The following is a 13,444-nucleotide window of genomic DNA, read 5'->3' on the forward strand; positions in this document are numbered from 1 at the left end:
GCTCTGCAAGGAGTCCTCCCTGTTCTTTCAGCCTGATTCATTTTTCACTTTTAAAAGCTTTCTTTTAAGGTTTGCTCTCTGGTGTTTGTAAACTTCACTCTGTTAAAGCTTCACTCCTCTTGGAGACTGATGTGCAATGGCTTTGGGCACAATGTGTGTTTTACAAACCAAACAGGATGCAAAGCCCTACTCAATATGCCAAATACAGGTTTGAAAAGTAGAATACTTTTACAGCTTTTGAGCCTAGAAAAACTTTTCTGTACAGTCTGTTTCCTGCTGGCCAAGCCATTTCAACATTTATCAATATCATGACTGCAGGTTTTCATTCCATTCCCTGCCCTGCTGTTCCAAACACAACCTACTGGCAAAATGCTTAAGGACAAAACCATTGTCCTTCACGTGTAAACCAAGTGACAGGAGAAGCCAAATTTCACCTCAGAAGAAAGGAATGAATGAGCCCAAAACTGGGAGAGCCACACTGTTCCCTCAGCCTCTATGACCCAGAGGCAGCAGGAGCCTCCTTTCCCTCATTGCTCCTGCTCCTCACAACTGTTGGGAGAGTTCTGGTGGATTATGGCTACAAAGGAAATATTTCTTCATGCTCGAGAAGCATTTATTTTCATAAGCACAGCAACTTTTATCTGTTCAGACTGCTGAGGTGTACCCTGGCTCTGAGCAGATGCAATAACAGAGTAAGAAATGCCCAGGAACAGCCTCCAGTCAACAGCATCAGCACCAAATTAATGCTCCCCCCACATCTGTCAGCAGCAGTCCTTGTCCATTTGCACTGAGAAATAAAAAAGCCAGACCAGAACTCCCTGAAAGGAGCACACGAGCACCAGATTCTGTAAAAGCAGTCACTGTTTTGAGCTAGGATGATGAGGAAGAAAATAAAAGTAAAAAAGCCAGTGAAGTAGCTGGAAGCTTAAGGAAGACACAACTTGAAAGAAAGGAAGTTCACCAGCTTGCAAAGCTGCCAGCTTAATGCAGCAGCAGCAGCACAGAGAGCTGAAAGTGCCACTGAAAAGTTTCTGTGAGACACAGGCTCTGCCAGACCAACACAAAAAAAAAGCAGCTAGGAGCCACTGCAAAATGTGATTGAGCCACGGTGACAGAACACTCAAAGCTCAATCCACACAACTCCCTGATGATCCCACTTGTCAGCACCACCCAGGGAGCTGGCAAAGCTGGCTCTCCTGCAGCCAGAGAGCTTGAACAGGATTCACACACGCCACAGACACAGAAAGCACACTCCCAGCTCCTGCCCTGCTCCTCCTGTCTCTGCCTTTACAAGCTGTCAGGTTTTGGGAGTAAATCTTTGTGCTCAGCTCACACCCTCCACCAAGCATCCTGACTAAAGGTCTCCCTTCTGAATAAACATTTCATTTATTACGTGGAACAAGAGGGATTGCTGTAATGTGCTTGGCAGATAGTGGTTAAAGCATCAGCCTAGAAACCATAATTGAGTCTGAAGCAATGTAATTTTGACAGAGACAGTTTAAAAATCAGCCCCGTGGCTCAGGATGCCTTCTCAGATTCGTTATTGTTGCAATCAGTAATACTTAGACATGAATTACATTCAGTTATTTCTCTCAAGAGTGTATTTTTAAAGTGACCTTGGTAAAGTAATAAAGATAAATGTTCCCAAAAATAGCATAAAATCATTCATTAAGGCCACAAAGTACTACAGTCATGCTAAAGCACTGCCATTAATAGGAACAAAAGCATTTAATAATATATTTTATATTAGCTTCTTATCCAGTAGACTGAAACATCCCCTGTACTGGCATGAAATTCCATTGGAATATTGACATTCCCTAGCAGCTGTCTCATCTCACAGCATAAATTTATAAAAGTCTTGAAAAATTGAATGCTTCCGTTCATGTGAAACAGAAATTATCTGAAGTTTAATAATAATCAAGCACTTATCTAATTTTTACAATACTGGGATCAGAAGTAAAAACATTTTAAAGATGTTCATCTATAAAGACAACGACATCGAAAAACAGCTGTTAAATAAAAATAAGCTCAAAGTGATTAATATTTTACGATTATATTAATTAATTACCATTTTAATAAAACTAATAAACCCATTTGGCTACTTAATATTTCTTCCACCACTAGAGGGAGATCAGATTCCTTCAAACAGGCAAGAAAAAAAGACCAAAAAAAAAAAAAAAAAGTAAAAATATTCAAATCAGGGACATTTTAAATTATGAGAAACCAACTGAAATGCATAACCAAAGAATTATTGTGTCTAGTCAATAAAGAATGCTTGTTCCTAACCTCTGGCCACACACCTTCCCAGGCACATGGAACTCGTTAGCTTTGGTGTGTGTGTTAAGTGCATGAGCAGGGCTGCAGGAAAGCTGGGAGCATCAGATGCCAGAGCTGTTCCATTACAGAGTTATTTCATCCTCTGGCTGCTCCTCCAGCCACAACATGAGTCATCTCAAGTCCTTCCACTTCCTGCTTTATTGTTTTTAATGTTTTGCTACACTCTGCCTCAAAAAACCCCAAGTTCCTGATGTAATAATAGCCCAGAATTGTGTCTGTCATCTCACACAACCCCCTGGATAAAGTTTGAAAGAGGAGGCAATGAGGATTATCCATCCCAAATCCCCACAGAGCTCAGAAGAGCAGCTCTTCTTGCTGGGAGGGAGGGAAGTGTGTGGTGCTGCCATCACCCTAAAAACACTCACATCATAAAACTGTCCAGACGTGGCTGATGCAGCTCCAAGCAGCTGATGTTTATCAGCCACCAAAAAATCCTTTTACTTTTCTTATTTGAGTCACATTTATTCTCAGATACTACTATTTTGAGCTGCAAAATCCAGTGTATGAATGCAAAGGGCAATCCCCTCCCAGCCTGCACTCCACAAAAAACTCAAAACCATAAAAATTTCTGGTTTGTGGTTCATTCAGCAGTTATTGAAAAGCTTTACCGGTATAAGGCAAAATCCTCTTCTGTGAAGATGTCTTGAATTTTGTCCCCAAAGTACCTGAAAAATTAAACAACAACCTAAAAGAGGAGTTGCTGAATCATACTGAGCAATAACAACTCCTTACCCCCAATCAAAAAGTGAGAACACAACACACACACCCAAAAAATATTTTACAAATGCTTTGAGCATGATGTCTAAAAGCGATGCTATAAGATCAAATGTTAAAAGATTAAAGAATTGAAATGCTGCAACTGGTAATGGCATTCCTCAGGCATTAAAAAAATCCCCTCCCACATCATGAAATAAGCACATGGATTCAAGTTTTTAATGGTTCAGGCTATTTGATTTCTTCCACTGCTGAATAAACTAAACTATAACTGTGAAAAAATACTATGATTAACCAGTGCAAGAACATAAAGATAATGGCAGCTTTCAAAGTGCCCAGTTCAACAAAAGCTTCTTTTTCATGCCAGGAAAGCTCTTTAACTGGTCATGGAAAGTGTGGTGGATGCAGCCAAGTTCCATAATTTCTCATCACTAATCCCAGCCCAGGGGATGGAGACACTGGGAAAGGCAGTGGGCAGGGAAGGGATGGATGACAGCAGGCAGGAAGCCACAACCTCATTTTACCTGTACAGATTAACAAAATGCTTCCCCAGGGAAAGAGCTCCAGAGTGCAAGTCCAAAATTGATGCCTGGAAAAGAAAACAAAGAAAGAAAAATGAGCATGAAAATGTTTTAGCATTATTTAACTATGACCTTTAATAACTGTCCCAAGTTGCCTCTCACTTTCCACAGCCTCCCAAGTAAAAGCAGTTTCCAGCCTTTGGGTTCACAATATAACATTTATTTTACAACTAGAAACCTCCCTCAGATCCCTGCAGATATGCAGAGATTATTAAGGTATTACAAGAAAAAAAGCACAGGACTGCTATTTCTGAGAGTCAGATCTAACAGGGAATTGCCAATCTCCCCCCATGGGCTCAGGGTAAATCACTCTGCTCCAGGATCCCTTCTTCAAGACATTTCCCTTCCACACACATTTTCCAGTATTTGTGTGCTCAAGCAGCAGCACTAATATTTATCTTGCCCTGCATTTGTTATTAAAACTTCTCCTTCACCACGAGATCCTGTATACTTCTCATATTTAATACAGACATTAAAAAGTCAGTATTAAATTAAAAGTTCAATTAGAATTCCAAGGCTTACTAGGGCTAAACTTTCTTTTCCTCAATTTCCAAGCTGCTATAAAAGAAAACCACATAGTGAAAAGTTTTTTCACAAAGGAAAATTCAATCCATTTCTTCATCCAACTCAATCCAAACTCTTCTGCTGAGCTCCCAACAAGCTGCAGAGATTAGTATTCAGATTTGCCAGAAGAGAGGATTCCAAAGTGTTTCTCTAAATTGAATAAAGCACACTTTTGTATGCCCCTTGCTGTCCACAAAATACATGTTTGTTCTGCATCAGTTCTAAAGTATTTAAAAACAGAACTGTCTAATAGAAGTCTTTTTGTCTTTTCCACTGGAAATACCAAAGAGCACCAGTTAATTAACCTGGCATTGAAGTAATGACACCTCTGATGTACAATATCTGGGCACTCATCTTGGAATCTGCCATTGTTTGGACGCACCACAGACCATTCACATCATTCCAACAAAATCCCAGCAGTTACAACACTGGTGCCAGGGGAACACACTCACCACAGCCCCTTAAAGTCTCTGCAGCCTCAATTGCTCTGAGCTCCAGAGCTGAACCAGGGGAACCCCACTAACAGCTCTTGTTACAGAAGATAACAACAACCTTTTTTATTAACAAGCCTACACAGATAACTTTATTTACTCCTTGAAAAATACATAAAGTAACAAGTTACTGGAGTGGACACAGCATGAGCTTTGCAGATCTGCCCTTCCCACTGCTCTCCAAAAGCTTCAGAGGACTGCTAAGGAAACAATCTCACACTCGGGCAAGAGCAGCTCTTGTCTCAAGCCTTACTCAAGCTTCAGAAGGAAAATACTTTCATCTGTTTGTTTCTGGCTCTGTACAAAAATCTAAGCCACAGCTAAAAGAGGTAAAACTGCTCCTGTATAGCTTCAAGGATATGTCTGTGACCATATTAAAGTAGATTATAAGAAGTAGCACAACACAGGTAAGATTAATTTAATTTAAAAACAAATTGCCTTTCTAACTCTTTCCACATGCCTCTCTTACACATTTCTTCTCACTCCCCAAGCTCCAGATGATTAGTTTGGAAAATCCAAATAATGAAATGAATCAATAAAAGACAAACCCCTAAGAACTGCAGTTATTAATAGCTGAGAAGTCAATAGCTACAACATAAAGGCTAGAAAAAACAGCCAGATAAAGGATGAAGAACCTGAAAAAGAAACAATATCCTTCAGGGTTGTTTCAGAGAGGGGAAAACATCTGAATGCCAAGACAGGGACTTTCTCACACATGAGCACAGAGCTCTCTGCTTAACAGCTACCTGGGAAAGAAATAGGAACATATCTATTTTGGCCTCAGTCATTTCAGAATATTTAACATTTTCAGCATCCTTTCTGACACTGACAATAAAATCTTGATTACCTCAAGTCCTGCTCTCTGATCAAGGGCCAGCCTGCAGTTCAGGACAGTGTTCCCAGGCTGAAATGCCTACAAAGTTTGTCTAAAGATGGCAAACACACAAACACTCCTGTTTCTGAGAGACTGTTTGACAGAGCTACTCCATATCCTGGTTTACAGAACTCTCTACAGAAGTGAAATAGAACTTTCTGAAAAAAATGGAAAGCCCAAACATGTTCTTCTGGGCTTTCGATACTATTAGTCCTATATTCTCCACCCTCTTACTGCTAAAAGAATTCAAAAAGAATATTCAAGTACCCAGCACTTCTCAGCTTATGTATTGGCTCAGAGCTCACACCTCTCCACAGACATCAGATTTTTAACAGATTTATTTTATTGCAGTGAGAGAGAAGCAGCTTCCTCTCCCTCTCGTTTACCTCACCTTAAAAAAAAATAAAACAAAAAGGAGGCAAAATGAAGTTTTCAAAATAACAGAGATGATGCATTTGCATTTGTCTGTCACTCTGGCTTGCTGTCCAACTAAGCCAGCTCAGCACCCCTGCCCAGCTCTGGGCTTTGGGCAGCAAGTTCAGCTCCCCTCTAATCTCTTCCCAGCCTTCTGTGCCTCAGTTTCCCCAGTTCCTGACCCCCAGCTGGACAACAGCTCTCTGTGGATCTCCAGATCCAAGCCCTGTGTGCTCCCCCTTGCCATTCTAATCCCTCTTTGTGGGACTGTGATGAGGAATCCCACGTGGGTCCCAAAAGCAGAGGCCAGCAAAGCCAGGTGACGACCCCAGGAGCCACACTGGGGGGCCCAAAGGGCAGAGCAACCCAGGGAAAGGGGCCAGCCATGAAACCACAGAACTGAAAAAAAGTCCAGGGACTCTAGCAGAACTGAACACAAAATGTTAAATCTTTTAAACACATCGAGATGGGCAGCACTGCTTTAATTTCTTGGTTTATATTTTTTGCAGATCTTTCTCAGCAATCACAAGGACAATAAAGTGCTGTTTTTTTCCACTGAAACCCTTCTTTTTTTGCTAATATATGCCTTAATTCAGCAGAGGCCTAAAGGAGTGGCTGTGTTTACAAATAATCAAGAAAGAGCTCCTGTTCACACACAAAAACATTCTGAGAACAAAGATGGGGGAAAGAAATTAAAATGAATGTGCTCATTAAAGAGAAGTGGGATTCTTTCAGTTTAAAGAATATTATTCCAAGGGCTGCTTAAGACATTACATGTTTTTTTTGTCTCTACAAAACCAATCTTTACATGATTCTGTGAATCACTGTAATTTACTTTCAGAAGATAAACTTTTGCACTTCTGCTTTAGCAACTCTTTCCAGACGAAGACAAAATCAGTTCAAGAGAGGTGCTAGAAATAATTAAATACAAGGAAATGTATTCTGTACTGCAGAATCAGGAGTTACAATGCTAGCAGAAGTATTAATGAGAAATAACTTTCCAAATCAATTATTTTCCAAGTCTGAACAGAAGGAAAAAAATCTTCATCTCCTCACCTCAGCCCCAAAAAATGCATTTATAATCTTGCCTTGGCAGTAAAAGAATGTAGAAAATAAGAGGACACTGCTCACCCCTCCATCAGATCCTCCCAAGGACAGTCCCCTCTCTGCTATTCTGCAGGCAAAACAATAATCTCAGTGAGAACTGGAGTTTGATTACTATGTCTTTAATGTCCTTATTTACCAAATGTAACTCCTCACAGAGTGGGATTTGATGCTTCAGGTATAATTCAAATGAGTTTTAACAGCAGCTCCCATTTCTTGGAAACTGAGCCTTCTAGCCTGTCATGAAAATGAAGTATTTCATTGCAGAACATTTCTGAGCTTGCAGCTCCCTTGCACAAATCCCAAAAATACCCTCAAACCAGTCCCTTCACAGAGGACTGCTGCTGTGATTACCCAGACAGTGACACAGCTGCAAGAAGGCTCACATTGTTTTGTTCTGCTTTTAAAGGCCAAATGGAGGCCAAGTGAAAATCCTTTCAAACGTATTTAATTCATTTTGCTTTCTTTCTGTGAAGTGCTCATGCCCCTCAGAGCCAGGCAGATTCTGTGTGAAAGAACTGCCCCCACTACAGTAAAAATGGAAAATGGCTTTAGTAACAAAAATTTCATGTTTTGGTCAGGCTAACCCATCCTGCTCACCCATCCTACCCCTCAGATTGGCACAATGTCATTAAAATCAGTGCTTTTAAAAGTTGGAGCTAAAAGAAGAATTACCTACGAATTCTTTCAGCTTCTTCCCTTGTGATTACAGCATCTGTCACACCTCTTCCACACTTCCTAGGAGTGCAACCTGCAACACAAAGAGGAGGAAAAGAACCCATTGAAACCACTTCAGCCACCTGAAGGGCAGGCTTGTAAATGAGGCTTTGCACAAAAGCCTCTCTTGAAGTCACTCTTGAAGCACACAGCTTGGATATATAAGATTTTAAAAGTCCCCTAAAATTCACTGCTAAGAAATCTAACATTAGATTTTAAAAGCTCCTGGGAATAACAAGTCAGCAGCAGGAGCTCCAGGTGAAGAATATATGAAAGTTGTTATAAGTCTGGTTGACAACAATCTTCAGGCAAGAAGAAGAAATAAAATCAGTTCTGAGCCACCAGAGACCTTGGGATGTTCCATTTGGCACTTTTCTGAGAAAGATCCATTTACAGATGTAAAGCCCCAGGAGAGAGGGGCTGAGTGTGGTTACTGACACTGCCAACACACTCAGTGCTCCTGGAGTGTCACTTCAAGAGTTATTTATTCATCAGAACACAAAATTCCTGGAAAGAAATCCATCAATTCACCCATGGAGGACAAAAGCATCAGCGTGCTCTCATCAAAAGGCAACTCATAACAATGAGCAGGCTGATGGGAGAAGTTTTGCCAGGAATTTTGCAGGAATTTCCATTTCCTATTACTGGATATACACCAGCTATGTCTCAGGTGGGCTGCAAGGGAAAGCTGATTTTCAAGTAGAGAAGAGTAAACTCAAAAGAGAAATTCAATACTCCAGGGCAAACCTGACTATTGAGAGCTTCCTTTCTACAACATTCAGCAAAGATTTCTGATTTCAGACAAGATCTGTTCCTTTTCCAGCTGCAAATATCCAGGCTTGGCAAAACCACAGGGTTACCTCAATTGTTACATGTCTGGGGTCTCTGACAGAGATCTGGAAACAGGAGGTGCTCTGAAAGCAACAACACAAGCTTTCCCAAACGGAGAAAAAACTCCAACAAACAGAAGAATGTAGTCCAGCATAAAGTCAGTCAGGTACCAACAGTGCAGCACAAACATTGAGTGAATGCCCAGGAAAAATCAGAACAGTCTGTTTGAAAATTATTTCAGCACTAAGAAAAGTGTCCTCTCTGTCTCAGAGACCATGGCAAGGAAGAGTCAAAGCCATATCTGCAGAATCTCAGGAGAAATTCAGATTAGTACTGCAGGTACCTGGTAGCTTCCACAAATTTGTGCCCAGCAGACACAAAACCATCTCTTTATCTCAGTTATTACCCTTTATTTCAGTTCCTCTCAAGGTACTCAGAACAAAGTGATTTTCAAAGTTGTATTTCCTCAGCTACCAGTAACTCAAGATAAACTTGGTTCACTGAGTTTCTCTAGAAAAAATATTGCTTTTTTTGAGAAGTATGGCATAAGGTAACCTGGTATACCATTTTGCTCTTAATTTTCATAAAAGTTTATATTCTGAAAGAACTAATGGGTGCAACTCCCCTTTTGCAAAAGAGAGCTTCCAGCTCAGCCTGTAGTAGCAGAATTGTCTGTGCTTGCTGGGATATGAATTGTTCTTGCTTGGTTTTTTTTAATATTGTTAAGGTGTCCAGAGAAATTGTAAAAAGTGGGTGCTACATAGAAAAATTTTGTACTTGTAAAAAAAGGGGAGGAAAAAATGGTATGATTTGAAAACCTTTATCTGATCTGGTCCTTTATCTGATAAGGCACCATCAGCTCTGGCTACCAGGTAAATCAAGGTAAAGGAGGAACATACCAAAATATGTAAAACACTATAGCAAAATTTTGTACTTGTAACAAAAGGGGAGGAAAAAATGATGATTTGAAAACCTTTATCTGATCTGGTCCTTTATCTGATAAGGCACCATCAGCTCTGGCTACCAGGTAAATCAAGGTAAAGGAGGAACATACCAAAATATGTAAAACACAAGTAAAATACATAAATATGTAAAACAAATAAATATGTAGAACACTGCCACTGGCCCTGCTCCCATTCAGCACAAAAAGCAGAATGTAACACAAGGGACCAAGTGCCCAAACTGCAGCTGTGTTCCTGCTTAGTGGTATTTAACCAAGAACCACTCAGGGCTGAGCCAGAGAGGATTCACAGGAAGAAAAAAAAGCTCTGTAAGATTTTCCCCTGTGGCACAGGATGATAGAACAGTTTGGTTGGAAGAGACTTTGGAAATCATCTCATTCCTCCTGCCCTGGGCAGGAACAATCCCTCTCCAAGGCAGAGATTCCCAGCTGCCATCCCCACAGCAGGCTGGGTTAGACCTTTCCACATCCCTGGCCTTGTCTCTGGAAAAGCACCTTAAATCTGGCTCCTGGGCAGTGCCTTTAACTCTGTCCCCTGGGCAGTGCCCACGGATGCTTTGTGCACTGACACAAAATGTCAACACACAGCAGAAATAAGATGTCACCACACACAGTGGCCACAGCAGGTTGAAGCAGTTAGCTGTGTCTCATAAGAGCAGAAATGGTGAAGATCTGCCCCCAGAGTTTAGAGTGCAGGTGAGACTGTGCTCATAACACCAACCTTCTGCAAATAGAATAAGTGCTTGGCCTCTGAAAAATAGCAAATTTTATTTGGTATGAAGTATATTTACAGGCAGGCAGTGCTAAGGGAATAAATCCTGCTCTGACACCAGCTACCAAACCACTTGAAGCAAACTGGAAGCTCAGCTGCACCAAGTTCAGCTGGAAGCAGGGACAGGTGCATAAATAAAAAGCTCATTTTAGCCGTGGAAACCTCACAGCTGAGCATCAGACACTGAGTGGTGACAGGAATGTGCCTCCTCCTGACACAGAGCCTGCAGCTGAGGGTGCCAAACCAGGCTAAAGACGGAGAATGAAGAGCTATTGAGTGACAGAAACCTATTTCCAAGTGCCTAAAGCTGCTGAGCTGATCCATAATCCACATTTTCTGCCTGGCTCAGCTGTGGGGAATGGGACACACAAAAAACTCCTCCACAGCTCATCACCACCCTCTCGTGGGAAAATTATCACAGCTCAGCTTCAATTAACCAGTTCAGAGTTGGATCCTCAAAAGCATGGTCACAACACAGATAAAATAATTTTTTAAAAAAACCAAAAACAACATAAATAAAAACCTAAATAAATCACAGAACTTAAGCAGCAAGACCAAACACCTAATTAGAAAGGTGAGTCAATTATCCTCATACAAAGCCAAGAGGTGAGACCTCACCCTGCAGTCAGCACTTGCTGCTCCCCAGACACCCCAAAATTAAAGAACACCTTCATGCCTGTTCCTGGAGAGATGTGCTTCAACTTCCTGCCTTCCTTACAGTGAAAAGAATAAGATGAAAAATAATAAGAAAACAATGAAAAGCATAACTGGTGGGATGGCCCAGACCACAAGCTCAAAAAATTGTTCTTGCAAACCTGGGAAGGGAAAAGTAAAGTTTTGTTGGTTTGAGGGGTTATTTTAGTAAGCAAACACTGCAGTAGCAGAATCCAGAGACTTTTAGCACCAGTTCAGTTATAACCAAATCAGCAGCTGCAGTTTTCTCTGGCCTTGCACTACACAAATTCACCCAGCAGCAGTTTCCCCTTATAGTAACTATGAAAAGTTAAGAGAACATGTGTTCTCATGTCAAAAAAAATTACCTTACAAGACAGTTGTTTTTCTTGGTAGCTTCCTGACATCAGTTTTCTTGGCCTAAATAACATTTGGGATGAATCCTCAAAAAAAAGATGCTACAGTAGCAGCACTGAGGAAAAACTATGCGACCTCAGACTCCACATAACATTTTCTTTTATGTTAAAAGTCTTTTTGACCAACAGCACCAGGACCAGCCACCTGAAGAACATGGGGCTGCAATTTGTCAAACTCTTTATATCACAACAAGCACAGGAAAAAGTTAAAAATTGCAGAATCACAGAAGAGCCTGGGAAAGGACCTCCAAAGATCATCTGGTTCAGGTTTTTGTGGTCCAGAGCCTGGATATAAGATTATCTAGCACAGTGCTCAGTCACAGCCTGGAAACCCTCAGTCAGAGGGGCTGCACAGCACCCCTGGGCAGGTTGTTCCTGTGGCTGAGTGGTCTCTCTGTAAATTTTTTTTATATCAAGACGAAACCTTGCCCAATGCAACCTGCACCCACTGTGCCTTGTCTTCTCTGTGCAGCTCCTTACAAGGGCAGAGCTCCTGTCCTCTGTAGCTTCCCTTTAAGCACTGGAATACTGCAGTGTGTTTTCCCTGAGCCTTCTCCAGGGAAAGGACACCCAGCTCCCTGAGGTTTTCCTTACAGGATGGGTTCTCCAGCCCTTTGATCACCTTTGTTCTTCCTCAGCTCACAGCAGTTTCTTCCAGCCTCCAGCTTCGTGTCAGCGTTTTCTCAGCCACATCATGAGGCAGATGCAATCACCAATTTGGCTAAAAACTAACTCAGAAGTTGGTTTTTTTAGATTCAACAGCTTATCAGTCAATGCACAGCCAGACATACTGTCAAAAACCAACGGCAGAGCTGCTCTCTGGCAGCTGTACCAACTAAAAATGTTCATCACAACACACTTTGCAAATCTGAAAGAGAACATCAGCACTGCTCATTCATGGAAGCTGCAAGTCAGACTCTCACTGCTCTTTGTCAGAGAAAATTAAAATCTTCCACGTCTCTTGAAGAACCAACCTCAACACTTCAAAGAAATAAGTGCCAGGGGGAACAGATAACAATTTGACAGAAAAGAGGTTCAGCAGAAAGACACAAAGACAGAAAAGTGCTTTGCAGGCACCCCCCCAAAGCCAATGGCAGACACAGATCTCAGAATATGTGTCCAAAGCTGGCACTTGTGCGGTCTCCAGACGCTGGTGGCACAGACAGTGTCCTGCATCAGTGCCACTCCATACCCTGTACGGTCCTGAGCAGCAGCAAACTCACCCAGGAGTCAAGAGAGCACGGAAACAAACCAGAAACAGACTTAGCAGAAGGTTTATTTCACAGAGCCCTTGCAGAGCAGTTTCAGAAGGGAAACAAACCTCTCAGAGTCAATTTCTGGGCTGGCCCGAGGGCCACGAACATTTGGGGCTTTAGGCAAAAGACAGTGACCAGGAGTTTGCTGCAAACACGGCAGTTTTGCAGCCCGAGTCTGGAGCCCAGGCAGCGGCCAAGCTGGCCCTGCCCGGCCCGGTACCTGCAAAGCGCCGGTGGCTCTCGTAGTCCTCCGAGCAGGGCACCTCCACGAACCGCTGCTGCAGGGTGTCGCTGCGATGTGCCAGCACCTCGGTGAGCCCATCCGAGGGGATTCCACCCTCGGTGAGCCCATCCGAGGGGATTCCACCCTCGGTGAGCCCATCCGAGGGGATTCCACCCTCGGTGAGCCCATCCGAGGGGATTCCACCCTCGGTGAGCCCATCCGAGGGGATTCCACCCTCGGTGAGCCCATCCGAGGGGATTCCACCCTCAGGGATCTCATCCCGGCCGCGGAGGCGGCTCCAGACCACGAGGCCGCCGCCGGCCGCGGCGGAGAGGAGGAGGAGGATCGCTGCTTTCAGCCACTTTCCTCGGGGATCCTGCTGGAATCTGCCCTTCCTGGAGCTGCCGAGAGAGCACAGAACGGGCCCCGTGAGCGGGGAGGGACGGCCCTGGCCGATACCGGAGAGCCCCGGGCCCGCGGGACCCCGGGTCGGAGCAGAACACACGCGTTACCAACA

At 42.8% G+C, this 13,444-nt stretch overlaps 1 protein-coding gene across 7 annotated transcripts in view; it reads right to left on the reverse strand.

The window, feature by feature from the left end:
- Positions 1-13,444, reverse strand: part of OGFOD3 (2-oxoglutarate and iron dependent oxygenase domain containing 3) — a 48,135-nt gene that overhangs the window by 34,396 nt on the left and 295 nt on the right. For 5 of the 7 annotated variants that reach the window (XR_005954335.1, XR_005954334.1, XR_005954333.1 and 2 more), the window contains exons 2-6: positions 12,925-13,328; positions 7,755-7,830; positions 7,032-7,149; positions 3,576-3,640; positions 2,946-3,002 (exon numbers count right to left, since the gene is read on the reverse strand). Coding sequence is in view for 3 of the 7 variants with exons in the window: in XM_041427332.1 (XP_041283266.1) it covers positions 2,946-3,002; positions 3,576-3,640; positions 7,032-7,149; positions 7,755-7,830; positions 12,925-13,328 (720 nt within the window). In the remaining 4 variants the exon portion in view is untranslated. The remainder of the gene's footprint in view (positions 1-2,945; positions 3,003-3,575; positions 3,641-7,031; positions 7,150-7,754; positions 7,831-12,924; positions 13,329-13,444) is intronic. The other 2 variants (XR_005954336.1, XM_041427331.1) reach the window with 1 other exon arrangement.

Source organism: Onychostruthus taczanowskii, unplaced genomic scaffold (assembly GCF_017590055.1).
Source record: "Onychostruthus taczanowskii isolate IOZ18803 unplaced genomic scaffold, ASM1759005v1 scaffold99, whole genome shotgun sequence".
Taxonomy (NCBI): Eukaryota; Metazoa; Chordata; class Aves; order Passeriformes; family Passeridae; genus Onychostruthus; species Onychostruthus taczanowskii.